Source organism: Neophocaena asiaeorientalis, unplaced genomic scaffold (genome assembly GCF_003031525.2).
Source record: "Neophocaena asiaeorientalis asiaeorientalis breed wild unplaced genomic scaffold, Neophocaena_asiaeorientalis_V1.1 scaffold254, whole genome shotgun sequence".
NCBI lineage: Eukaryota > Metazoa > Chordata > Mammalia > Artiodactyla > Phocoenidae > Neophocaena > Neophocaena asiaeorientalis.
Window position 1 is genome coordinate 669,596 of NW_020174705.1, and position 25,503 is coordinate 695,098.

Here is a 25,503-nt window from a genome sequence, read left to right on the forward strand (position 1 = left end):
CCGCCTCTGTCCGGCTGTCCTTTAGGCAGTCCTTGAGACCAGCTGGCGCAGCCCAGCTGGGGTGAGTGGACGACCGGAAAAGGGGGCGGGCCGGGGTCGTACTTCGGAGGGAGGGGTCCTGGGGAGGGCGGGGCCTGCGGAAGGACGTTGAGGAGGCGGAGCCTGGGAGGCAGGCGGGGCCTACCGGGGCAGCGGCGTGGCTGGGGGCGGAGCCGGAAGAGGGCGCGGTTAATCGGGGGTGTGGCCTGCTGAGCGGGGGCGGGGCCTGCGGCGGGCTGAGTCTTGGCGAGAGACTGGTCCCCGCAGCTGCAGGTCAACTTAAGCCAGGAGCTTGGGATTCCTCAAGGGCCCTCGGGAAAGTCCGGGAGCAGGGAGTGCGGTTCCTTTCCTGGCCCCCAGCGTGTCTGTGGAGCTGACCCCTCCCACGCACAGCTCTGCCTAGGGTCTGGAGAGGGTAGTCCCACCCTGAGGAAGGGGCTCAGGAGGCGCGGGGTGGCTGAGCTCTGCGACCATGAAGGTCAAAGTCATCCCTGTGCTTGAGGACAACTATATGTACCTGGTCATCGAGGAGCACACGCGGGAGGCTGTGGCCGTGGACGTGGCCGTGCCCAAAAGGGTGAGGGCAGCTTTCGGGCGGCGGGAGCACAGCTGTGGGCCCAGGCATCGTAGGCCGAGACCGTCAGTCCGCATTCCGAGAGGCTTTCCAGACTACGCTGCCGGGGCCAGATCCTTCCCCTATTGTCTCATCTCTGGTTATTTGGCGTTTAGGGTTTCTTGATTATCTTGGGTCTCCTCTGAGGTTAGAGCCGTCTCGGGTCTCCCCTCTTCCCTGCGTATGGTGCCTAACTGTACTGTGTGTGCTGGGCGCTCAGTAATTGTCTGCTGGATCTCCCCTACCCCCAGGCCCGTCCCCTGCCTGGGGCACTGTGCACCCGGGCCTGGCGCCCCAACACAGGCAGCCACCTGGACCACCTGCATCTCCCTAACTCCCATCCCTTTCAGCTGCTGGAGATCGTGGGCCGGGAGAGGGTATCACTGACAACTGTGCTGACCACCCATCACCACTGGTGAGTGCCATCAGGGTGGGCTGAGGCAGGAGGGTGTCACCCCTACCCTACCCTGACCGCATGTGATCATGCTTCGCCCCACCCGCAGGGACCACGCCCGGGGCAACATGGAGCTGGTGAGGCTGCTGCCTGGCCTGGTGGTGCTGGGTGCAGATGAGCGCATCTGTGCGCTGACCCGCAGGCTGGTACATGGCGAGGAGCTGCGGGTGAGCGTGCACTCAGGAGGGGTGGGGAGAGCGCCCTGGGCCCAACCACCTTACAGGCCCACCTGCTCCTCTGCCATAGTTTGGGGCCATCCACGTGCGCTGCCTCCTGACGCCCGGCCACACCTCAGGCCACATGAGCTACTTCTTGTGGGAAGATGAGTGTCTGGACCCACCCGCCGTGTTCTCGGGTACTGGCTGCCCTGCGCCTACCCACCCCACCTCCCTCTGCCCCATCCACCTTCTCTGACCCACCCAACTCCCCAGGGGACGCATTGTCTGTGGCCGGCTGCGGCTCACGCCTGGAGACCACAGCTCAGCAGATGTACCACAGCTTGGTGGAGACCCTGGGCACCCTGCCCCCTGAGACAGTGAGCAGCCTGCCCCTTACCCTCTCATGGGGTCCAGCCTCCCTACATAACCGGTGCACTCTGCACCTGCCTTATGCCAGCGTTCAAGATGACTGCTTGCCAGCCGTGGGGACAGGTGGACCAGGCGAGGGGGGAGGGGCTGGGCCACTGGGGTGAGTGTCTCTGCCCATCTCTGCCTAGGCACCCCAAGTGCCTTCTTTCTTCAGAAGGTGTTCTGTGGTCACGAGCACACACTGGGCAACCTCGAGTTTGCACAAAAAGTGGAGCCTTGCAACAACCACGTGAAGGCCAAGCTATCGTGGGCCAAGGTGTGACCACTCCTCCCCTCTCAGTGGCAAGGTTGGAGGGTGGGGTAGGACTGGAACCAGGGAGGAACTGCAGGGGAGTCCACCATGACCGACCCAGGTGACCAGACATGGCTTGGCCCAGGGCATTCTGCCAGCCAAGGCTCCCACTGTTGAGGGAGGGGAGCTGGGCAGCCTGCAGGTCTGGCCCATGAGTGCCTGCCCTCAGGGTCTAGGCTCAAGCCCCCAGACTGGTGAGCTGAGCCAAGCTGCCTGGAGCTGCCAGACAAGGCTGTGACAAAGGCCTGTGGTCATTCCAGAAGAGGGATGAGGATGATGTGCCCATGGTGCCCTCAACCCTGGGCGAGGAGCTCCTTTACAACCCCTTCCTGAGGGTGGCGTGAGTATTGGCCAGCGTGTGGGCCCTCTTGTGGGGCAGGCTGGGGAGCACATGGCAGGGCCTGAGCCAGCGCATGTCGGGAGGACCTGTGTCCTTCCCAGGGGCCATGCTGCTGAACAGGCTGGCATGGGGCCAGACTGTTGTCCTTTGGGCCTCCCTGGCAGTCATTTGGATGCTGAGGGAGGTGTTGGGGGACTGGTTATTGGACTGTCTGGCACCAGGGAGAGGCTGCTCTTTAAATGCCCTCCAACAGTGGCTTCATTTCCACCGCCACGTCCAGCTTGCCCAGCGGTTCCCATCGAACCCCCTCTCCCCACAGAGAGGAGCCTGTGCGCAAGTTCACAGGGAAGGTCGCCCCAGCTGAAGTCCTGGAAGTGCTCTGCAGGGAGCGAGCGAGCTTTGAGCGGGTAGCTGAGCCGCTGCAGCCACAGGCCCAGGCACTCCTCGCGCTGCAGTGGGGGCTCCTGAGCATGCCCCGGCCGAAGTGAGCCCTACGTGGGCTGGGCCACACACCCCTCCTCCCTTGAGCCACAGGAGGATCGAGCCTTCCTCAGCCCTGCCCAGCCTTAGAGGGTGGGCGCCCTGGCCTTTCCTGGTGTTGGACACCTGGGGCCCCTCTCTGGGCCACAGTGAGCCCCGAGACCTGGGTGTTTGCGAAGCAGCCTAGTGGGGTGCACAGGGCTCCTAAACTTGAATAAAGCTTTGAAAGGCCTCTTTTTTTTTTTTTTTTTTTTTTTTTTTAGGCCTCTTTTTTGATGCTGGTAAACACTCTTGAAGAGAAGCCGGTTTCAGAGAGTCCCCTTTACTAGAAGTGAGCTTTTCGGGGCCAGGCCTGGTGGGCTGAATGCAATCTGCCCTCCCCCTGCCCCTTAAGTGGGGGTCCAGCTGTGGACACAGGACTCAGCCAGAGAGACCACTGAGGCCTGATAGCAAGAGTCCTTCCCACCTGGACTCAGCCCCCAAGACACAGGTTCTCAAGCCCCAGAGACCGCAGCTTCGTCGAACACCTGGTTCTAGGTGGAGGGAGCACCCATCCCCAGCTGGGGTCATGGACCAGGTGCCTGTCTCCTGCCAGTGTCCTCTGCTGCCCAGCGTGGCAGGGTTCCCCAAGCTCTGCTGTGAGCTTGACCAGCCTGGCAGGTCCAGCCTATCACCACCCTCCACATCGCAGCTTCAGGTGACTCTAGAAATGGGGGATGAGGAACCCCCCCTTTTCTCTCCCTTAAGTTCCCCACAGGATGAGCTGAAACCCTCACAGCTTAGGCCACCACAACCAGGAGGAGTCAGGGCACCTCTAGGGCTCTGGGCCCATGGAGAGGTTCCAGCAGGTGGTGGAACCTCTGGCCCCCTGCAGCGGGGAGTCCAGGTGAGCACAGGCTTGAAGTCACCTTTACTGGCTGGGGGTCCTGAGTCCCATCTCTATGTGGGTCCCAATGTCCCCACATCTCATCCAGCATTTTGGGGGTGTGCCCTGGGGTCTCGGGCGACTTCCCTGCTGGAGACTCCACATGCCTTCCTGGGAGTCCCGGTGCTGGCTGTGTTGGGCCGGGTGGATCCTTGAGGCCTCCTACCATCTGATGCTGAGGCTGGAGCCAGCCTTTTCCACCGCGTGGTAGCTTGTGTGCAGCAGGCGGCTGGCCTGCTCTGAGCCCTCGCCCTGCAGCCAGTGCCCATACAGCTCCTGGACTCCAGGCGCATCCTCTGGTGCCTCGGTCCTGACCATGCTGTATAGCCTCTCAACCTGCAGCAGAAGCTCCTTGCCAGGCATGTCGGGGGCCTTGAGCTGGCCTCCACCATTCAAGCAACCTGTGGCAGAGAAGGACGGGCAGAAGTGTGGTCAAGGGGAGGGTGTCAGCGCATGGGGTCCCAGAGGGCCCACTCTGTCTGCAGCTACCTGCAGGGCAGGCCATGACCTCCACATAGTGGTATGGGCAGCGCCCTCGCTTGAGCTTTTGTACCAGGTTCTGGATGTTGCGGAAGCCGTAGGCTGCGGCGAAGTGCAGCAGGACCTGGCCCTCCCTCTCCAGAGTCACCTCTTGGAGGTCCTTGTTCCTGAGGAGACACAGACCAGGCTGTCCACACGGCACGCCCAGGCTTCCTCCCGGGTGGGGGACAGTGATAGGGGAAGGTAGAAAGCTCCCTTCAATGAGTGGGGCAGGTGGCCTCAGCCCCAGCCTTGGTTTCCTGGTCTGTAGAATGGGAACCCCACCTTCCCAAGGTCTGACAAAGGCCCCAGCCTGCCCTCCCTGGAATGGGGACTCACGTTGGGACACACCCTGTGCCAGGAAATCCGTCCTGCCACCATGGGCCTCTGGGGCCCTGGGTCACCGTGCTGTGGGTAGGGGACACTGAGCCCTATGATGAGGAGACCAAGGGCTGGAGAGCTCTGGCCCCTTCACATGAGCCAGAGGGGAGGGCCCAGCTCCTGCCTGGTGCCCCGAGAGGCTGCCCTGCCCCAAGCTCCAGCCCTTCCCACTGACCTCAGGGGTCTGTAGGTGACTTCAGTGACGTGGATTCCAAACAGCTCCTGGGCTGCATGCCGGAACACGTGCTCCAGGTAGCCCCCCGAGCCCCCACCCTGATGGCTGGTAGGCTCCTGGGCAGATACACTGCTGCACCTGGGGAGGAGGGCATGGCCTCAGGTGGTAGTGGGGCTGCTGTCCACCAAGGCTTCTGGGTAACCTCTGTAACTTCTGTCATGTTTGAGAGCACTTGCTTTCTAAGTGGAAGATGAGTCACAGACTCATCACAGGGCTTTGTGGGTGTGTCAGGAGGAGGCTCTGGGGGAAAAGGACTGTCCCCTCCGTCATGTCACCTGTTCTGGGGAGCTCAGACCTGTATGAAGTTGGGGTCAGCTCTGATAACCATCAGCCAATTGTCCACAGGCTGTCTCGTGAACTCAACCACCTCTGGACACCAACACATACCACGGGGCAGATGCAAAACCAACCAGAAGGAAGCTGAGGCAGAGAAGAGGGGCGAGGACAGTGCCTGCCCCCGCCTCGTCCCTTCTGCTGCCCACCAGGACACCTCTGACCCCAAGGTCAAGAGCACCCCAATGCTGGACAAGCTTACTGCCCCTGACATGGCAGGCGCGACGTACAGACTGTCCAGGGGAGCCGACTCCAGCTCTGACAGCGAGACCCCTTCTTCTTCCAGCAGCTTGAAGACTTCTCCTACGATGAGACCACAGCACAGACAGACGCTCTTCAGTTGAATCTCAACAAAAACAGAGACCATGAAAGGTCCCCACCACCTGCATCCCTAGCAACCTGTGAGTGGCCAGACGTCCAGCCCCTGCTCGTGAGTGGGGGATGAACCCAGCCAGAGGCAACTCCACTTCTGAAGGGCCTCCCGGTGCTGCGGTGGGGCAGACGCGCCTGACCCTGGGGTGCCTCACAATGCGCCTGGAGTGGGCAGGGCACTGCGTCCCTGGACAGCGACCCTTCCTGGATCGTCTGCCTCCCGGGTGGGCATTCATTTCTCTTTTAAGCATTTGGTAGCCTCTGCAAGGCTGCTCCACTCACAGACGGGGTGACCAACATGAGCCAGGGGGACTGTGCTGGGCCTTATGCTGGGGACACAGCACCAGCAGGCTCGGGGCCCCGCACCTGTTGTGATGACACAATCCACATCGCGTGTCTGGTGCTCTTGGCTGAAGAAGTCGGGTCTGGAGGCTTCCAGCTTTTTGTCGTAACAGGGCATCACCGTGACGTGGTAGATCTTGTCGGGGGTCAAATGCTGCGTGGAGAACACGGCAGTGGTGCAGCTGCCTGGCCCCAGCAGCAAAGGCTGAGGCGGGGGTGACAGCACAGGCACGGCTGGGAGCACCGCGTGTGGGTCCTGACCACTGCAGTCTTGGCTCATTTTGTAAGATGTCCCTGTTACCTGCTGCTGGGAGAAGAAGTCCTTGACCAGGGAGCCCATGACCTGCTGCGGGGACCGGGCGGTGCTGATGTGGGGGAGGAGGACGTTCCCGTGGGTCTTCTCGGCGTAGCAGATCCAGCCTGAGGCCGACACAGGGTTGGGGTGGTGGGGGAAGCGAGCAGGGCAGGGGTGTGACTTTCTGGGGTGGACCGACTTGTACAGGAGTTGGAGCCCACTAAGCCCCCACTGTGCTGTCGCCGATACGTATCTCAGGTGTCCCTATGATCACCCCTCTGGGAACTGAAGCGACTACAGGTGACCCTCAGGCAGTGCCTGCTGACGAGCCCCTCCCCCAGCACTCCCGTCACCCATGTCCAGCTGTTGACATCGGTCCGCAGCATCAGCATACCTGGGCAGGCGGAAGTCAGCATAGGCAAGGCCTGCTTGGAATCGGCTTGTGCTCGGAATCGCCGCACGAACTCCCGCTGGCTCTCGAGGAGGCTGAAGTTCCTCGAGAAGGTGGTATCAAACACGTAGTGTGCCCCTGCAAGGGAGCACCCACCTCACCCCAAGAAGGATGGCCACAGCCCCAGGCACTGCCCACCTCGCCCCAGGAGCAGGGCTCTGCCTTCCCATGGGGCGTCACATGACACGCTGGTGTGCATGCAGACAGCCCGGTGTCCTTGGGCCTTCCTTCCTTTGAGCTCGGTGGCTGCCAGGGACCAGGCCAAACCCTGCATGCTGCCTAGGGCAGCCGCCGGCACCGGGGCTCACCCCACGTCCTCCCAGCCCTACTCCCAGCACGCAGAGGTCGACCAGCTGATCTGAGCCAGAACCCAACTCAGACCTGGGAGATGTGCCTTGATGGTGATAGTCTAAAAACAGTATTAGGAGTGGGTAAATTCCAGACTCGGGGAAGTGCAACATCAGAATTCAGACAGTTTTCTATTAAAAGGCACTGCTCTCTGTATCAAAACAGAACTTCAAGTTGAAGTCAACCTCACATAGAGTTCCTGATGCGTTTAAGCCCAGTCATAGTGGGGCATGACGAGCCCCCCGCCAGCTCTCGTGTCCAAGCTGGAGCTCACGCAAGGTTCAGCACCTACCTATTTTTTTAAAGAACGCAGTTAATTTCCTGGCGGTGTCTGTAGGATTCAGCTGGAATCTCACAGCCAGCGATGCTCTGGACTGGGGAGAGACCGAGATGACCACCAGCCTCTGCTGATCAGGTGCCACCATCTGCAAAGCAAGGCACCTGCCGCTCACTCTGTGTGTTTAACAGATTCCAAGCCTAACTCCATCAGGGCGTGTCATTTTTGCAAACACGTAGAACCTAAAGTTTAGGGTTAACACTTCAATGTCAAAATACAAGTAACTGACTGAGAGCCCACCGATGAGACCTAAAAACGTCAGGAGTCACTAGGAGACACAGGACAAAGGGCACCAGAAGATGAGCTGCCCTGACAACACGAGTGAGGGATGCTGGGGTTGATGTCGGGTTAGAGAGGCATCCCAAAGACTGTCCCACCGCTCACCTTATTAGCACCTAGAACCTTCCGCAGCTCCTCGTGGCTCTGCTGAGTTATGAGCACGGTCTCTGCCGAAGTGATGCAGCCACTGCACGCCAGGCAGTCGTCCAGCGAGATCTTGGCCCTCTCCAGCTTCTTTGTCCCTCCATCCTGGAAGCACAAGAACCTGGTACCCCAAGGGCCCTCCACATGAGGACGTGGAGCTCTCAGATGATGGGACCCACAGGAAACCTTCATTCTCCGTCTCACAACACTGACAACCAACTACTGGCTTTATGTGCTGTAAGTTCTTAGAAATTAAATATTTATTGCAGAAACACGTATACACGTTCTAGATTTTCATAGTGGCACCAAATTCTAACTTTGGTACAAACTTGGCTGGCACGTCAGATCATATTGAAGAGGCTTGCTGCCCGCCAGGGGTGGGAGACGGGCATTAAATCTGCAAAGGAGCAGCTGACTCATCACAGAGGCCCTGGACAGTCATTGGTCCCCAGGCTGCCCTCACGGGGCTGTGGGGACAGGAAAATGCCCAAGGCCAGGCTCTAAATGGAGGAGGAAGAGAAAGGCAAGGGCAAAGATTAAGGAAGAAAGGACAGAGGGACAAGGAAAGGGGCAGAGGGAGGAGGTGGCAGGAGCCTGTGCCCACCTGGGCTGTGCCTGCCCAGTGCCAACACATGGAAGAGTGGGTGAGGGACACAAGGGGCAGTCACACTGTCAGACTCGGCCGGACAGTTGCAGAACTTGGTGTTCAAGCCAGACTCCAGGCTGGGCAACTCTTCTTAGCTGCAAATGATCCCAGTAGAGCCCCTTCACTCCCTCTGCACACACAGGAGTGGTCTGAGCCAGGGGCAGGCGAGCTTCAGGGGCCCAGAGTGTGACCAGGGGGCTGATAAGACAAGAACTCCCTTCCAGCCCAGATCATTAGGCCTTACTTAGCACCAAAGCCACAATTTGAGCTCAGTGCATTTTCCCAGGTTGGACTGGTCTCAAGGCCAGGCTGTGATGCTGTGCTGAGCAGGGGGCTGATGTGCTTCCGACTTCCCTCCAGATCAACCACTGCTGCCCTGGAGCAGCGCCCACGTGGTCCCTAAAAAGGACCCAGTCTTCCGTGCTGTGCTGGGCTTAGGCGGGACCCGTGGTGTGCTGCTGCGTTACCCTCCTGGGCTGAGTGAACAGTGGCTCTCTCCTTGTGAACTCTGGATCCTGTTGTCTGGCCCTACCGTGAACCATCCTGTGGCTCCTCCCCTGCTTGGGCAGGATTCCCGGGCCAGCGTGCCTGGTGGTGCCTGCAGTCCCTGGGACAGCACAGATGTTCTTGAGAGTCCAAATGGCAAACAGTCGGGGTAAATTTTAATGCCATTGGATTAGGATCTCATCATTGCTAAATTACACAGGAAGTAGGTGTTCCCCAAGAACAAGTGGTCTGGACTAGAAAATCTTACACAATTACAACTCAGAGAGAGAAGGAGAGAGGGAGGGGATGCGGGAACTGCCATCTCTGCAAAGAGCTCTCTGCAGAACACATCTGAGAAAGGATTGGTGAGACGTGCAAGGTCCTGTGCCCCTGCATTTGTCACTCGACGGAGCAGTGAAACGTGCTTCAGGCCAACCAAGCTGGCACTTACCTGACTGACTTGGAAGTAACTCCCGTCATCTTCGACGTGGATCTTGGCCACGCCACTTCCCGGCCTCTTATCCACCCTCATGGGCTTGATGCAATCCTATACCGGTAAGAAACCCCAACGGGCACCTGAGTGCACAGAGGCGGAAGAAGAGGGGCAGCCTGATGGCCACACCACCACCTGGGATGAAAACTGTGCCCTGATTCCGGTCTTCCTGCACCAGAAGCACTCGTAGCGCTATGGATCTTGTCACTACTTTCCCTACTCACTCACGCTTGGCCAGACACTCTGTCCGACCAAGAGTCGCTCTGCAGGTCACAGTCAGATGGAGGCGGTGCTTACTGGGCCTGCACGCTAACCTGTCTGCAGACAGCACCAACCCCCACCCTCACCTTCCTCAGCGTAAACGTCTGGCGGGGCACCGTGGCCAGTTTTTCATTGACTGCTGGGAAGAAGCCAAGGGGTCGCTAGGAACGCTTGGCCCCGCCCAGTTCCTGGAAGAAAGTTCCTTTCTTTGCCCAACTCCTGGAGTTCTCGCGGTCTCTCTCAACAGGAGCACCTCACTGGCCATCGCATTCCCAAAGGGAACTAGTCCCAGAAAGCCTTGGTGGGAGGCCTGTCCGAGCTCCTCCTGCCGCTGTGACGGGACCAGTCCCACCCGTTCCTCCTCCTGGGACGGCTTAGCTATGGACCTCCGAGCCCCGGTCCTGCACGGCTGGTGGCAACCGATAAGCGGGGACACCAGATAAGGGCGGCCGGCTCTCAAGTGCAGCTGTCCTGTCCCCTTTGGGGGCAAGCTCTGTCTTCTCCCCCGGGGGCGACACCTACGACGACCACCGCGGTGACTCCAGCGGAGCACCTCCCAAGCCCTCACAGCGGGGTGGGGCCGTCCCACTCTGTTCACACGCAAGGAATTGTCCAGGGAAGCTCGGCAGGGTCTCCCGGGCCCCAAGCTAGGTGAGTCCGGCTGCAATGGCCGCCCGGGACGGGGACGCGGAAGCTACGGGGCTGTGCGACCCAGCAGCCCCGCTTCTGAGCCCCTCTCTCAGGGGAGAGACTGCGCCGGAGGGGGCTCCCCGCGCACGGCCGCCGCCCTGCCCGCCCACCTGAGACGGCGCGATGAAGTCGTCCAGGTCCGTCAGCTGCAAGGCCCCGCTGAAGAGCGACGCCATGGTGCCACACTGCCGCCCGCCGCCGAGCGCAGGTGTCGCCAAATGCCGCGAAACGGCGAAGCGGTTCCGCCACGCTGCCGGAAAGCGTCCGCATAGCTCATGCGCGACTGGCTAAGCGGCCGGGTGTCTGGGAGGCGCGCGCCCCCTGCTGGCGGCCCCGGGCACCTCTCACTCTCCACCCTGCCTGGGCGCCGGCCGGGAGGCAGAGGGGCGGCGGGGCGGCGGGGAGGCGAGGGCGCCTCACTCGCGGTCCCGGGCTCACCTGCCAGCCAGGTGTGCGGCCCCCGCCGTCTCCTCCCCGGGAGAGATGCAGCCGACTTTCTTTACTTGGCTCCGGACGCAGCCCAAGAGCCCAGAAGGGCGCCGGGTACGCAGAGACGCCCAGTGTCTGTTGAAAAGAGAAGAAAATGAGAGTGACGGGGATGGGGAGCCGTTCCTCCCGAGGCTGCGGCTCAGTGCAGAGCCCTGGGGTTCTCGGAGAGAGTCCGCGGTTATTTCAAAGACCAGCCTGAGAAAACTCCATTTCCCTGTGAGATTTTATTACCTGAGACAGAACCGTTGCTGGCTGGACTCAGTTCTTGAGTCGTCATGTACAGGTAATGACTACTTTTTGTGGGGCTTTCCAGAAAACGCCAGTGATGGAGTCTGGCACATCCCCGGGACCCACGTGGGCCCAGCCCTGAAGGTGCCTTGGCAGGATCAGCCCCAGAATACCCCGCGGGCACGGCATGATCTCACATGCTGGGGGCCCATTCCAGCCTGTGCTCTTCCTGGGGTTCTTGTTCTGATGTGGGCTCTACCGGGTGATACCTCATCTACCTGCGGGTTAACTGTGACGTCCAGGTGCCTGAGGCCCAGGTGTTGGTGCTGCCTCCTCCAGCACCTGCTGCCTCTCCTCTTGGCTCCCAGGATGGGAACTTCCTTCTCAGCAGTGAGAGGGACTTTCACCAGGGGCTGTACCTGGTGGGCTTCCAGGCCCCAGCACCCACCATCCTGGCAATATCTGACTAAAGTCTGGGTTCGATGCCTGAAATCTCAACATTCTCACTCATTATTAGAACCAGACAAATACAAAATAAACTTAGTTTCACTGCAGTGCCCCAGAGAACGTTTACAAAAAATGTGTGAGGATAATAAGTGCTGTTGGGATGGGGCCAGGATGAGGATCAGTTAGGCTGGGGCGATGGAGAGGGTTTATAGCATAGGGGGCTCTGGCTGAGGCTGGGGAACAAAGGAGGGCTCTTCTAATGCTGGAGGGGGACAGTTTGCGTGTAGATATGCAGGGCGATTTCCATCTCTCTCCCCCAGAACCAGTGGAGCAAAGGTGGGGGCTAGTCAAAAGATGGAAACTGCCCAAATGACCATCGGCAGATGCGGATAAAGGAATGTGGTCCATCCACATCGTGGACTGTCATTCAGCTATAGAAGGATGAAGCACTGACACACTGTAATGTAGACGAACCCTGAAAACACTGTGTCTAGTGAGAGAGCCAGACACAGATGCCACTACTGTGTGATTCCACTTATGTGAAATGTGCAGAACAGGCAGGTCCATAAATCCAGGAAGTAGATTAGAGTTACCAAGGCCTTGGGAAGGGGCTTCAGTTTGAGATGATGAAAAAGTTTTGGAAATAGATAGTGGCGATGATTGCACAACATTGTGAATGTAACTCTCGCCACCGAATTGTACACTTAAAAATGGTTACAATGCCCAATTTTGTTATATATATTTTAACACAGTTTTAAAATTAATAATGTAATATGTTAAAAACCATTGAATCGCACACTTTATTTATTTAATAATTTTATTTATTTATGGCTGCTTTGGGTTTTCACTGCTGCCTGCGGGCTTTCTCTAGTTGTGGCGAGCGGGGGCTAAGTGTGCGGGCTTCTCACAGCGGTGGCTTCTAGTTGTGGCACACAGGCTTAGTTGCTCCGCGGCATGTGGGATCTTCCCGGACCAGGGCTCGAACCCGTGTCCCCTACATTGGCAGGCGGGGTCTTTTTTTTTGTTTTTTTTTTTTTTTTTTTTTACTTATTTATTTTTGGTTGCATTGGGTCTTCGTTGCTGCGCGGGGTGCGGGCTTCTCACAGCGGTGGCTTCTAATTGTGGCACACAGGCTTAGTTGCTCCGCGGCATGTGGGATCTTCCCGGACCGGGGCTCGAACCTGTGTCCCCTGCATCGGCAGGCGGACTCTCAACCACTGTGACACCAGGGAAGCCCTTGCTATTGATTTTTAAATCAATCTTATTGTGGTACAGTTTATGCACAGTAAAGGCATCCATTTAAAGGGTACAGTCCAAAGAGCTTTGGTGGTTACACACATCCGTGAAATCTCCACCTCAGTCAAGACAGAACATTTCCATCAGCCCCAAAAGATTCCTCACTTACTCCTGCGAACAGGAATCCTGAGTTTTAGTGAAGTTTTCTGGCCCCGGCAACCAGTGATGTGCTTTCTGTCATGAGGGATTCGTTTGCAATTTAACATTTTTATAGAAACAGAATCATACATTATGTACCCTTTGATATCTGCCCCTTTCGCTCAGCATAATGATGTTGAAGTTCATCCTTTTCCCCCAAGTATGAGTAGTCTGTTCCCTCTTATTGCTGACCAGTAGGTCAGCATATGAATAATACCATATTTCGTTTGTCCATTGGTCTACTGATGGAAATTTGTTTTTCCCCATTTTTGGCTATTGTGAATAGAGTTGCTATGAATATTCACGTATGAGACTTTGTGTGCACATCCAGGTTTATTTCTCTGGAGGGATTACTTAGGAGGGGAATGGCTAAGTTGTATGGTTAGGAGTATACCTAACTTCTTAAGAAAATGCCGGATCCAGGTGGAAAATGGTGGCAGCAGCTGGATCCTGGGTTTCTGGGCTGCGAGGTTCGTTCCCGGCTGCAGCTGGAGCAGCCTGTGTCGAGTGGCGCCGTGGTGAGGAGGGCTCAGCTCGCATGTGGAAGACCCTCACCTACTTTGTGGCGCTTCCCGGGGTGGGAGTGAGCACGCTGAACGTCTTCCTGAAGCACCACGGAGAGGAGGAGAGACCTGAGTTCATCACCTACCCGCATCTCCGCATCAGGTCTAAGCCCTTTCCCTGGGGAGATGGTAACCATACCCTATTCCATAATCCTCATGTGAATTCACTTCCAATTGGCCTTGAAGATGAATAAAGAGAACCTGGACCACTACCCAGTGGGGACCACAGCACTGGTTTAGACCGTTACTCTGCACACATGGACCAGAAAAGTGTATAGGACCTTAAGCTCACCTTCTTGTATCCAGTGATGACCATTATACTGATCTTCTGTCCCTTTACTTATGGCAGGAGATGGCTTTAATAAATAACTTAGTTAAGGGACTTCCCTGGCGGTCCAGTGGTTAGGACTCTGCGCTTCCATTGCCAGGGGCCTGGGTTCGATCCCTGGTCGGGGGACTTAGACCCCACAAGCTGCATGGCGTGGCCAAAGAAAAACAAAAAATGCGCAGCAGAAATGCCCGCACTACCTTGTGCTCCCACCACCAGGTGTGAGTCCCACTGCCCCACACCCAAGACACACTTTCCTTGTCAGACCCTTTAAGTGTCCTCGTTCTGGCGGGTGTGTCTTGTGTGGGGTTTGATCTGCATCTCCCCAGTGAGTTGGGCATCTTTTCACGTGCTTATCGGCCATTCACACGTCTTCTTTTATGAACTGTCTGTTCAGATCTTTGGCCTGTCTTTTAAAAACAGCTTTCCTGGGGCTTCCCTGGTGGCGCAGTGGTTGAGAGTCCGCCTGCCGATGCAGGGGATGCGGGCTCGTGCCCCGGTCCGGAAGGATTCCACATGCTGCGGAGCGGCTGGGCCCGTGAGCCATGGCCGCTGAGCCTGTGCGTCCGGAGCCTGTGCTCCGCAGCGGGAGAGGCCACAGCAGTGAGAGGCCCACGTACTACAAAAAACAAAACAAAACAGCTTTCCTGAGAAAGAATTCCCACACCATGCAACTTACCCACTTAAAGCATACAATTCAACGTTGTTCCTTTAACCTGAATTATTGAACACCAAATGGCTTTGGAATTTAGCTTTTGCTTCTGACCTGATAGTGTTCCTTTTTTTTAAAATAAATTTATTTATTTATTTGGCTGTGTTGGGTCTTTGTTGCTGTGCACGGCTTTCTCTAGTTGCGGCGAGCGGGGGCTACTCTTCGTTGTGGTGCATGGGCTTCTCATTGCGGTGGCTTCTCTTGTGGAGCACGGGCTCTAGGCGCGCAGGCTCAGTAGTTGTGGTGCACAAGTTTTGTTGCTCCGCGGCATGTGGGACCTTCCTGGACCAGGGATCAAACCTGTGTGCCCTTCATTGGCAGGCAGATTCTTAGCCACTGTACCACCAGGGAAGTCCCCTGATAGTGTTTCTTAACGAAGGCAACCTAAAATTACAAGGGAAAACAGAGCTTACACGCAAAACACGTACTGCGTGACCATCATTTTAGCAACAAAAGTAACGTGTTTCATACGCCTCCTGTGCCGTTAAAGTTAAAACAGGACGCGAACTGTTCATTCCCACCCACATTGCAGCCGCTGTGTCTTTTGGGCTTAAACTGCAGTTCCTGCAAGTGGGCACAGAGGAACCTTCCATCCACATCTCAAAATTCATTTAACTGTGCAATTGGGGGGCCCCACCTAACTCTCAGTTGGAAGTGATTGATCCTGGACACACCTGGCAGGTGTGTCCAGTCCATCTAGTGAATTTTTAAATTCCAGATTTTGTATTTTTCATTTCTAAAATTTTCTATTTGGTTCTTTTAAAAATATTTTCATTTTTTTCCTACCTCTGCATTCATGAGAACCCATTTTTCCATGACCTCATTGTCTGGTAATTCTAATACTGTCTTACCGTGGCCTCAGCAGATTCTTTTCCCTGGAGAATGGGTCACAGTCTCCCAGCTCTCCCTGTGCCGAGCAGTTTTTGATTTCATCATGAACATTGTGACTGTTTTGTTGTGTAGACACTGCATTCTGTTGTAGTCCTACAAAGACTGTTGCTGCTTCTGTTTGGGCAGGCAATGAACTTGGTCATACTTGAACTGTGACCTCTGCCACTCCCAAAGAGTGCAGAGCTCAGTCTTGGCCAGTTTGTCATTTGAGCTGTCTACCTTGCACACACATGATTCAGGGGTCGGCAAGAGGCCTGGGTAGAGTTGGTACACAGAATTTGGGGTCCCCTCCTCTGGCTCTCTCCTTTTCAGAGTTCTCCACCGCTCTCTGCTGTCTGGTTATTCTGGGCTCCTTCCTTTGGCTCTTTCGGCCAGAAAGATGGTGGGATTTCTGCTGGTGTCTGAGCACCGCACACCACAAAGCCACACCCACAAAGGGAAATCCACTCTGGCATTTTCCATCAAGTATCAATTCCCGTCCAAAATCTGGCTTCTTTCCTTCACTCCCCAGGGCCCTCAGGGAACTGTTTTTTTTATATTTTGTCCAGAATTTTTCAGTTGTTATCTATGTACAGGACTTTTTTTTTTTAAAGGCACTTACTCTTTCTGTGAGTTGGTTCTTGTACCTGGCAGCCTTCCTGAATTCTGTACTAATTAGCATTTGGTTTGACTGTACATAATAGAAAACCCAGCCCACGGAGAGAGGTCAGAGACGGGACAGATTCCACACAGGGAATTCCTATTCACAAAAGTATAGGAGGGCAGGGGGGCGGGGTGGGGGGATCGAGGGAGCCACCAGGGACTCTGGCTCCAGGGGCGCACACAAAGGCTGTGGTGCCAGGATCCGCATGCGGACACTGGCGTCTGGCCAGCACAAAGGTAGCCTCCACCTCCCATCTGGGAGACGGCCAGTGCCTGGGCAGGTGAGCTCCCGCAGCCCTCCACCTGACCACTGCACCACCACGCCAACCTGAGCCTGGAACTCACCCCCGGGAGTCAGGGAGTCACATCCTGCTGACTGGGGTGGAGACCCTCAGGGCACCAGCCGTGGGTGGGTGGAGACGGGGACCACGCCCTTGCCTTGCCCTGCAATTGTGGCCTCTCTTTGACACTGAACCTCTGTTGTACCACCTGAGAAGGGAGAGTAAGACCCCACGAGGTGAGGCCTTGGCTCCACACACATGCCTGGTACCTGACGGTCAGCCCGCCCGGAGCTCCCATGACTGCCCAGGGAGGGAGAGGCAGAGGTGGCTCCCTCCCACCCCCCACCCCTCCTCCACTGAGTACTGCTGGCCCAAGCCTTGTTTGTTTCCCTTGACAGACCCCAGAGGCTCCCACCTCTTGCCTTCCTGCTTCCCAGTTGAGGAAACCGAATCAGAAGACGCGCAGAACCTTGGCCTCATCTGTGTGGGGTGGGGTCATGATGGAGGGCATGCTGGCGGAGGGGACACCTCCTTCAGTACCTCCAGCCAAGCAGCTCTGGGTGGGAGCAGGGGTTAGGCGGAGGCTGGTACTGGGACCCAAACAAGCAGGCTGGGGGAGGTAGGGCAGCCCCCATCCCTGCCCACCATATGGATTCCTCCACCCTAGTCCTCACTGCACTTGGGGAGCAGCGAGGACAAGCTCCCCTGGCCTCAGAGGGCTGTGCCCTCGGTCAGCTTTACCCTTGCCCCAGCTGCTCCTGACATGCTGTGTGACCCCAGGCTAGCCACACAGCATCTCTGTGCTTGGGGAAGACTAAATGACCCTGCATCGAAGACCCTAAACCTGTGATCCGTGCCTCTTCCCGCTCTCACCAGACAGGCCTGAGGCTGGCAGGGAATGTGGTTTGACTTCATTTGCCACCACTTGAGGGCCAGACCTTGGGGACCGAAGTTGGGCTGGGGTGGGTGAGACAGGTAGGGCAGGAGAGAGCTTCAGCCAGTGTCCTGCAGCTGCACACCTGCTGAAGGCTGTGAGCTCATGGTTCTTAGGCTCAGGGTTGGCGCTGGCCATTCCTCTGTCACTGACACAGCTGCCTCTACCTCACATGCCACTCTGATGAGCTTGTGGTCCACTCAGACCCCAGACCCCACATGCTAGCAGGCAGGCCCACCCGCATGTCCTGGGCAGGGCTTGAATCACCTGCTCCAGCATGTGCCAGCATCTCTGCAGGGCCCAGCATGCAGTAGGCACTCAGGGAGTGTGCAGGTGGTTAATGAGTGACAGATGACCAGGTAGACATTGGTCTTGAAGGACTCAGGGTTGGAGATGGGACCATCCCAGGTACCAGAAAGGGAAGCATCCGAGCAGCCTTGGATAGGGAGACAGAGCATGGTGAGGGGACTGTTTCCTTGTCACACAAATATGCGTGCCCTGGACTGCCTGAAACAGATGTGACTCTGGCAGGTCATACTTGGGCCACTCTGGAAGCTGCAGCCCTAAGACAGCTGAGGTGCCTTTGTGGCCCCAGCCTGGCCTATCTGGGGGTAGGAGGTGGGAAGGTTGCAGATTCTAGGGCCCACGGTGGGCTGCAGGGGTTCTGAGGGAGCCCCTACCTGGGGTGCAAGGGGTCCCTGGTTACACGGGGCTGGGGTGGGGGCTGAGAGGAGACAGCAGGGGGAGGCATAGCTCCTGCTTGGCCTTACCCACCCCGGGGGCAGGGGCCCCACTCAACTGCCTCTTTTCTGTTCTGGGGGCCTGGTAGGGGAGGGGAGCTCCCCAGGACACTCCCCGCAGGCTGGGCTCTTTGCCCTGCTGAAAGGGGTTGCTGAAGCATAAGCGTGCCCCCCCACCCCCGCCAATTTCTGTGCCCTCCCCCCCTCCCAATTTCTGAGCCAGGGGTGGGGCCAACACAGGCCTGGGTGGAGGTTTGGGGGAGGGGATGGTTCCATTCCACCAGCCCTAGGTGGCCTCTGGCTCCAGGCCTCCTTGGGAGGGGCAGGTGTGGAAGGCAGTTTGGTCTCCTGCAGGCCCCTATCTACTTGGGGACAATATTCTGTGGGGAGCGGCTCCCCACCCACCTGCCACCCACACTTGTCCACGGGCCCCAAACCCCACTTCAGAGAGCACACGGGGGTCTTCCCAGAATGCCCACCCCACTGCTCCACCCTAAGGGCTGGCAGGTGGGAAAGGGTATCACCCTTTGTTGTTGTTTTTTTTTGGCCATGGCACACAGCATATGGGATCTCAGTTCCCTGACCAGGGATTGAACCCGGCCACGGTAGTGAGAGCCTGCAGTCCTAACTGCTAGGCTACCAGGGAACTCCCTCTGGTACTGCCCAGGCCTCTGCTTTGGGAGTGACCTCAGAAGGGAAAGCAGTGGGCTGGTGGGCCCTGCCAGCCTTGTCCAACTGGCAGGGCCCTGGGTTTGTGCAGGACCCTGGGTTTGCACAAAGCCCAGCACCTGTGGCTGTGGGTGGGAGGGGAGGATGGCCACGCTACAGGGTGAGGGGTCACTCAGCCTGACCCCCAGCCCAGAACTGCTCAGCTCCCCTGTTTTTTTGGGTTTTTTTCCCGGTACGCGGGCCTCTCACTGTTGTGGCCTCTCCTGTTGCGGAGCACAGGCTCTGGACGCGCAGGCTCAGTGGCCATGGCTCACGGGCCCAGCCGCTCTGCGGCATGTGGGATCTTCCCAGACCGGGGCACGAACCCGTGTCCCCTGCATCGGCAGGTGGACTCTCAACCACTGCGCCACCAGGGAAGCCCAGCTCCCCTGTTTTGAGTGGGGGAAACAGACCAGCCAGAGCCAGAGGCGGTCCTGCCTCCTCGCACGAAACTCTCCTGCCCTGCCCCGCACTGCCCTGCCCTGCAGGGAGAGAAGACGGGCGCCAGCTGCTGGCTGCCCACTGAGGCCCTCACAGCTGGGGGCCAGGCTGACTCAGACCTGACACCCCTGGCTGAGGGGCCAGTTTCCCGGAGGGGGCGGGGCAGGCTTGCTTGTTGGTTCTTAGAGAAGGGCCAGCGGCAGCACAGACACTGCTGTGGAGGCCTGTGAAGGTTCGACCTGGGAGCCCTCTGGGGCCTGAGGCCCCTGCAGCCCCCCGAGGCCCCGCACTGGCCCGGGGCAGTCATGGGTAGGGGTACATGGTGGGGGCAGGGAAGCAGGGGGGACATCAGAGTGGCTGTCCTCCACAGACTGTGGCCTTGCAGACTGCTCAACCCCGCCTGGGGTCCTGTGGGACTCCCACCCACCGCAGCCTCTTGCTTCTTCTCCGCCTCGGTGAGTCATGAGGGCGGGTTGCTGCAAAACGCTGGTGTGCAGAGAGCACAGAGGGCAGCCAAGGGTCCTCAGGGGGTCGGGGCCTTAGGAAAGGCTCTACCTGCTCTACACATCCTCTCTGGCTGTGGGCAGTGCCCCCCAGCCCCTTCCCGGGCAGGTGTCCCGAGTCCTGGGCAGGTGCCCCTGATTCCAGAGAAGTGTCCTGAATCTCGACAGGTGCCTTGAGTCCCAGGCAGGCTGTTAGCCTTGTCTCTGCCCCCAGAGATGACTGTGTCTGGCACCCCCGCTGCACCACAGTGCCCTATGGGGTTGGAGGCAGAGGCAGGGTGGTGATGGGGGCACAGGCCAAACTGAGGGTGCCCATGGGACAGGTTTCTGCCTGCCCTGAGCAGAGGGGCCCCAGGAGGAGGATGTGGGAGGCCTGTGCTCCCTGCTTCGGTGTCGTGGGCCGTGACACCATAGGGTGAGGGGCCTAACCCTCTGCTTCCACACCCATGGAGTGTGCACGGGGCTGGAAGGGGCCGGCTTTGCCTCCTTCCTACCCTGGGTGGAGCCCCTGCCATCCCTTCGAGCCTGGTGTCCCTTCCCCTGCAGGGTGGGTGCTACTTTCCAGGGCCCAGGCTGCATACACGGAACTGGTAAGGCCCCTCTGGGGAATCAGGGGAGGGTTTTCTGGCCCTGGGTGGGGGTCCTTGGAAGCCAGGACACTCGCGGCTCAGTCCCAGCCCTGCTCTGTTCTCAGGATGTCATGACCCCATGGCTGCAACGGGACCTGTCCTGGCAGCGGCCTGAGGTGACCGTCATCCTTCTGAGGGCCCAGCGGTACACAGAGAGTGAGCACGGTGCCCAGCTGCGTGGGGAGACTGGGATGGGGAGCTAGCATTGTGAGGTCTCACCTGTCCACACCTGCAGCCCTTCCTAGCCACTCAACTCATTCAATCATGACAATGCAGGAGAGTGAACAAAATTGCTCCATTTTGCTGATGGGTAAACTGAGGCCTGGAGAGTCATGTGGTGCCCAGGGTCTCAGCGTGGGTGCAGAAGGAAGAGGAGGTTGACAGGAGATGTCCAGTCCCCAACCCACTGCCTGACCCTGCAGAGAAGGCCTGCCCCCCGGGGCGGAAGGCCCAAGTGTTGGACGAAAACCTTGTCTTCTACGAGGAGTGGGAGCTGGAGGCTTGTGTAGACAGAGCCCTGCTCGCCGCTCAGATGGACCAGGTGAACCCGGTGCCCTTCACCTACCAGCAGCTGCACATTTTCAAGCACAAATTGGATGAGGTAGTTCAGGACTCCCGCCTGCCTGCTGTAGCACAGTTTTCCCAGCTGCCCGGGGAGTGGCGGCGGCCGTCACAGTCCCTTCACCCGGAAGTTCTACCCACAGGGGTACCCTGAGTCCCTGATCCAGCACCTGAGGTACTTCTTCCTTTGGGTGACCCCCGAGGACATCCACAAGTGGAATGTGACTTCCCTGGAGACCGTGAAATCTCTGCTCAAAGTCAGCAAAGGGCATGGGATGGATGCTCAGGTGACTGGCTGTGGAGGTGGGGAGGGGAAGGCACAGGGTTTGAGGTTGGGCAGGCCTGGGGGGCACAGAGTGTGAGGTGGTACAGGCCTGGGGGTTGCACAGGGTGTGAGGTTGTGCAGGCCCCAGGGGATATGTCTCTCCCTGCTCCACACCACTGAGTGGCCTCCTCCCACAGGTGGCCGCCCTCATTGCCCGCTATGTAGTGGGAGGGGGCCAGCTGGACAAGGCCACACTGGACACCCTGGCCACCTTCCCCACTACCTACCTGTGCCTCCTCAGCCCTGAGCAGCTGGGCTTCATGCAGCTCAACGTTGTTTGGTGAGTCCTGGGGTCTGTCAGGTGTGGTGGGTGTGCTGTGCTCCGAGCTCACTGCCCGGCCTTATGCTGCCTCCTCAGGGTGACCAGGCCCCAGGACCTGGACACATGCAGCCCATGGCAGATGGCTGTCCTCTACCCCAAGGCCCGCATCGCCTTCCAGAACATGAGCAGGTCTGAATACTTCACAAGGATCAAGCCTTACCTGGGTGAGCCCGGGAGGACATGGCGGGCGTGATCCCTGAGGCTCCCCCTCTCATTGGGCAGCCCGCTGGTGGTGTGACTGGTGGTCAATGTGCCCTCCATCCCTCCAAGTGTGTCTAGGCTGAGACCCTGTGAGTTCTGGGCACCCCCAGCCTATCTTCCAACCCAGAGGGTCACCAGGCAAACCAGGGTCCCAGGAATTTCTTAGGAAAAGAGACTCTTGGTAAAGGAATTGGCTTCTGGTAGCCTGTTGTCAGAGGGTGAGACTGGGGGTTGCTGCAAGGTCTCACACTTGGGGGCCCCTCTCCCCGTGGGCAGGTGGGGCCCCCATGGAGGACCTGCGGGTTCTCAGTCAGCAGAACATAAACATGGATGTGGCCACATTCAAGAAGCTGCAGAGAGAGGCTGTGCTGGTAGGGCCATGGAGAAGGGCAGGGCCTCTGGCGTGGCGGGGTCTCAGGAGAGGCAGCCAAAGCCCCCTCCAAAGTCTGGAAGGGCCAAGGCAGGGTCTGTGGGTGGGGCAGCATGGGATGGTTTGGACACAGTAGAGGACAGCCGCCTTCTGGGGAAAGGCAGGCAGACCCTGAGCCCTGTCTGAGGGCTTTGGCAGCCGCTGACCATTGCTGAGGTGCAGAAACTTCTGGGTGCAAACCTGGTGGGCCTGAAGGCTAAGGAGGGGAACAGCCCACTGTGGGATTGGATCTCCTGGCAGTCGCAGGAGGACCTGGACAGGCTGGGGCTGGGGCTCCATGGTGGCACCCGCAACGGCTACCTGGTCCTGGACTTCAACGTCCGAGGTGGGCTGGGGTGGCCAGCTGGGTGGTGTCGGGCAGAGTGAGGGGCAGGGTCTGAGTCACCTCTTCTCTGTGCAGAGGATTCCTCCGGAGGCCCTCACCTCCTCAGACTAGGACCTGGACCTGTGCTCACTGTGACCCCAAGTCGGCTCCTGGCCTTGATCCTGAACTGAGCCCACTGCTATGCTCTGGGAACTGGGCCCTGCCATGGAGACACCACCTGGCTGGGAGTAGGCCTGGGTGGTCTCTGTCTGACCCCGAGGGCACCAGAGCTCAATAAAAGAAGCCCCATCCCCCCTTGAAGAGGTGCCCTGTGGTGTTCTGAGAACTGGGTGGGAGGGCCCTGATGGCTGTGGCCCAGTTGACAGGGTTCCCTGGGTTTCAACCCTCCTCTTTGCACTTGGAAAGGGGAGGGACTCCAGGCAGGGGGGCCCTCAGGGCCTTCCTGATGCTGTTTCCATTGTTGGGTCTCCCCCCAGGCCAGGCCAACACTCAGGGTGGCTTCTGGTGACACTGCTGCCCCAGGAGATGGCAGGCTGGAGTCCTGATCCTAGTTAAGAGGGTCTCTGTCCCTCCTCAGGCCCAGAGCAAAGGGACACAGGCAGGAAGATCACCTTGTCCTTTATTCAAATCAATCAGCAAAGTCAGTCCGCGGAAACCCCTCCTCAACCCCAGTTCTTCATCTGGAAGAAGCCAGAGGGCAGGGGCAGCATCTCCCTCACTGGCTGGGGCAGTGACCTTGGGCCCAGGTCCTCAGTCTGGCTCCAGGTCCTGGGAGCTGGGTGTGGGCAGGGACTGGCCCTGCAGGCCCCTGGGATGCGGGACGTGGCCAGGTCCCCTGGGCATGGGGCAGGCATCTTGGTCTAGGCAGGCATCCAGCTCCACCTACCAACCCCGGTTTTCCTGCAAGTGGTGCTGGGGCAGTGCTGTCTTTGGAGGCCATGGGGCAGGTGCCCTGTGAGTGGTTCCAGCTGGGCCCCAGGGTGCTCCAATACAGCAGCCACAGGAGGCCCGACGGCAGGGCCACAGCAAGTGGCAGATACCCCAGGTGGGCTGCCTGTAGGTGGAACATGGAAGGAGCACCCTTCAGTCCAGCTGGGATCCCCCAGGCTGTCCTGCCTCTCCCAGGCCTGGGCGGCCCCTGTGCCGGGCTCAGGGCTCACACCATCCCTGTGGGTGGGGAAGAGCAGTGAGGACCCCCATGTACAGCTGCTCTTCTGGGTCCCGATGGGGACCTCAAAACTTCCCCACTCTCCACTTTCTGCTGCTCAGCAGATTTTGGAGGAGGTGTCCCTCAGCAGGCAACGCAAGGTGAAGCCAGTGTCACCCAGATGTCACCCGAGGAGGCAGATGGAAATAGTAGGCCAACGCTGAATGAGATTGGGCGCAAGACAAGAAGCTAGTAGCAGTTGGGGGAGGGGGGCACACAGGGCAGAGGGGGGATGGCCCGCTGGAGTGGGGAAGGTGGGTGCAGGCATACCTGAGCTGGGGTCAGTGCTCCAAGGCCGGTCTGAGGTGGTGACTAGATGGGGCATCCAGGGGATGGTGTTGGGGGTCCCAGTTGTCAAGTGGGTGAGGCCAGTGGGGCCGGTTGGGTCCGTGTCCAGGCCCAGCTCGCCCAGGGCTGACCGATTGAGGCTGCAGAGCCAGGAGCTGATGGTGGGGTGGCTGTGAGCCTTCTGCAGGTCCCCCATGTTCTGGCCCAGCAGCGTCGTCACGTTGCCCACGCTCAGGCTCTGCGAAGGGAGCGAGGGGTCGTGGGCGGGGTCAATGCTTGGCCGGAGCGCAGGGGTGAGACCCAGCAGAACACACCTGGAGAAGTGACCTGGGGCCCACACTGCCTGCACACCTCTGACTTTGGGGTGGGTGTTGGGGCCTGCAGACCGTAACCTAGGCATCCTCGTCTAGGCCAGCCCCACCCCCTGACGGGTAGCCCCCGGCCCACCTGCAGCACTCGGGTGTTCAGACTGGTGAAAGTGTCAGTGCCCACGGAGACGTTAGCCTGGGGCAGGTGCCGCAGCTCCTCCACGGGGGCACCGCCTAGGGGCGGGGCAGCGATGAGGGGCGAGGCTTCCTGGGGCGGGGCTTCCGGGAGGCGTGCCCTACGCAGGGCGAGGTCTCACCGAGTTGGGGGGAGGCGTGAAGCTGTAGTAGGCGTCTACGGTTCTGGCGGTGCCGAAGGCCTCTCGGGCCTTGTCATAGAGCACGTTCTTGCGGCTCTGAGGGCAGGAGGAGATGTCCAGGGCTCCGGCCAGCCTGGGTGGGGGGTGAGGCTGATGGGCAGGCCAGAGGCCCCTCCTCCTCTGGACGCTGGGCCTGGCTCCCGCTTTCTGAACCACAGCTTTCCTCTTGCTCTCCGTGCTAGGTTCAGTAGTGTCTCCTCCAAGTTCACGTCCACTCAGAACCTCAGAATGTGAGCTTATCTGGAAATAGGGTCTTTCCTAATTGTAGCTGTAATCAAATTAAGATGTGGTCATACTGATTTAGGGTGGGCCTTGAATCTAACGACTGGTGTCGTAAGAAGAAGGAAACTTGGACATGGACACAGTGGGAAGCCAGCTGTGACAGAGGCAGAGATGGGGGTGATGCAGCCCCGAAGCTGGAAGAGGCAGGAAGGAGCCTCCCCTACGGGTTTCAGAGGGAGGCCAGCCCTGCTGACACCTTAACTTCAGACTTCTGGCCTCCAGACTGTGAGAGGACACATTTCTGTTGTTTTTAGCCACTCTGTTTGTAATCTTTTGTTACGGAGGCCATAGGAAGGAAGCTAATCACCTACGATGGCCTGGCCTGGGCCCCCACCAGATCCTTCCTTGGCCGAGGAATGGAGGTGGCTCCGAGGTGTGGGGGGTGGGTTGCTGGGTGGGCTCACCAAAACTCCAAGGGCTGGATGGCCTGGATCTGGCGGGGGCTCATCCAACAGAGGCGGGAGCCCCCATTGGCCACAAGCAGGGCACTGGTGATGGTGCCGTTGTGGTTCAGGAACTTCTGCAGGATGACCTGTGGGCAGGGTTCGGGTCTGCAAGGCCAGGG

General features: G+C 58.7%; 4 protein-coding genes across 14 annotated transcripts in view; 2 read left to right on the top strand and 2 right to left on the bottom strand.

The window, feature by feature from the left end:
* The window catches only part of HAGHL (hydroxyacylglutathione hydrolase like), a 3,619-nt gene extending 577 nt beyond the window's left edge, over positions 1-3,042 (top strand). The window contains exons 1-9 of one of the 9 annotated variants that reach the window (XM_024759792.1): positions 1-61; positions 433-616; positions 904-1,067; positions 1,156-1,273; positions 1,353-1,461; positions 1,538-1,641; positions 1,848-1,949; positions 2,246-2,325; positions 2,645-3,031. In XM_024759792.1, coding sequence (XP_024615560.1) covers positions 512-616; positions 904-1,067; positions 1,156-1,273; positions 1,353-1,461; positions 1,538-1,641; positions 1,848-1,949; positions 2,246-2,325; positions 2,645-2,813 — 951 coding nt within the window. In that variant the 5' untranslated portion in view covers positions 1-61; positions 433-511 and the 3' untranslated portion in view covers positions 2,814-3,031. Of the gene's footprint in view, positions 62-287; positions 617-903; positions 1,068-1,155; positions 1,274-1,352; positions 1,462-1,537; positions 1,642-1,847; positions 1,950-2,154 lie in introns of those variants that run through there. The other 8 variants (XM_024759793.1, XR_003005167.1, XR_003005168.1 and 5 more) reach the window with 8 other exon arrangements.
* A 36-nt stretch (positions 3,043-3,078) lies between these two features.
* On the bottom strand, positions 3,079-10,544 carry CIAO3 (cytosolic iron-sulfur assembly component 3). Of its 3 annotated transcripts, none has more exons than XM_024759735.1 (11): positions 10,453-10,544; positions 9,350-9,445; positions 7,728-7,871; positions 7,299-7,431; positions 6,602-6,736; positions 6,214-6,332; positions 5,937-6,066; positions 5,429-5,501; positions 4,806-4,943; positions 4,220-4,377; positions 3,079-4,131 (listed from the first exon to the last, which is right to left on the bottom strand). In XM_024759735.1, the coding sequence occupies exons 1-11, from the start codon at positions 10,516-10,518 to the stop codon at positions 3,893-3,895; spliced, it is 1,431 nt and encodes a 476-aa protein (XP_024615503.1). In that variant the 5' UTR covers positions 10,519-10,544; the 3' UTR covers positions 3,079-3,892. The 3 variants fall into 3 exon arrangements, with proteins under 3 accessions (XP_024615503.1, XP_024615504.1, XP_024615505.1); XM_024759737.1 differs by having other exon boundaries at positions 3,992-4,131; positions 4,284-4,377; XM_024759736.1 differs by lacking the exon at positions 4,806-4,943.
* A 2,806-nt stretch (positions 10,545-13,350) lies between these two features.
* On the top strand, positions 13,351-22,646 carry MSLN (mesothelin). The gene is made up of 11 exons (XM_024759585.1): positions 13,351-13,458; positions 19,551-19,635; positions 20,230-20,273; positions 20,378-20,468; positions 20,735-20,913; positions 21,005-21,160; positions 21,336-21,478; positions 21,557-21,684; positions 21,998-22,092; positions 22,290-22,476; positions 22,552-22,646. The coding sequence occupies exons 1-11, from the start codon at positions 13,351-13,353 to the stop codon at positions 22,644-22,646; spliced, it is 1,311 nt and encodes a 436-aa protein (XP_024615353.1).
* Positions 22,647-23,138: 492 nt separating this feature from the next.
* LOC112409446 (mesothelin-like protein) overlaps positions 23,139-25,503 on the bottom strand; it is a 12,806-nt gene continuing 10,441 nt past the window's right edge. Inside the window, 6 exon segments of the mRNA XM_024759587.1 lie at positions 23,139-23,251; positions 23,363-23,530; positions 23,954-24,209; positions 24,419-24,543; positions 24,587-24,729; positions 25,343-25,470. Coding sequence (XP_024615355.1) covers positions 23,139-23,251; positions 23,363-23,530; positions 23,954-24,209; positions 24,419-24,543; positions 24,587-24,729; positions 25,343-25,470 — 933 coding nt within the window.

Coding starts and splice junctions, on each gene's coding strand:
- CIAO3 (XM_024759735.1), bottom strand. CDS start 10,518: ATGGCGTCGCTCTTCAGCGGGGCCTTGCAGCTGACGGACCTGGACGAC. Junction 6,737..7,298: donor TGCGTTCTTTAAAAAAATAG/GTAGGTGCTGAA, acceptor GCTCCCTTGCAG/GGGCACACTACGTGTTTGAT. Junction 4,132..4,219: donor GGTCATGGCCTGCCCTGCAG/GTAGCTGCAGAC, acceptor TCTCTGCCACAG/GTTGCTTGAATGGTGGAGGC.
- MSLN (XM_024759585.1), top strand. CDS start 13,351: ATGCCGGATCCAGGTGGAAAATGGTGGCAGCAGCTGGATCCTGGGTTT. Junction 13,459..19,550: donor CTGTGTCGAGTGGCGCCGTG/GTGAGGAGGGCT, acceptor TGTCCTCCACAG/ACTGTGGCCTTGCAGACTGC. Junction 19,636..20,229: donor CTTGCTTCTTCTCCGCCTCG/GTGAGTCATGAG, acceptor CTTCCCCTGCAG/GGTGGGTGCTACTTTCCAGG.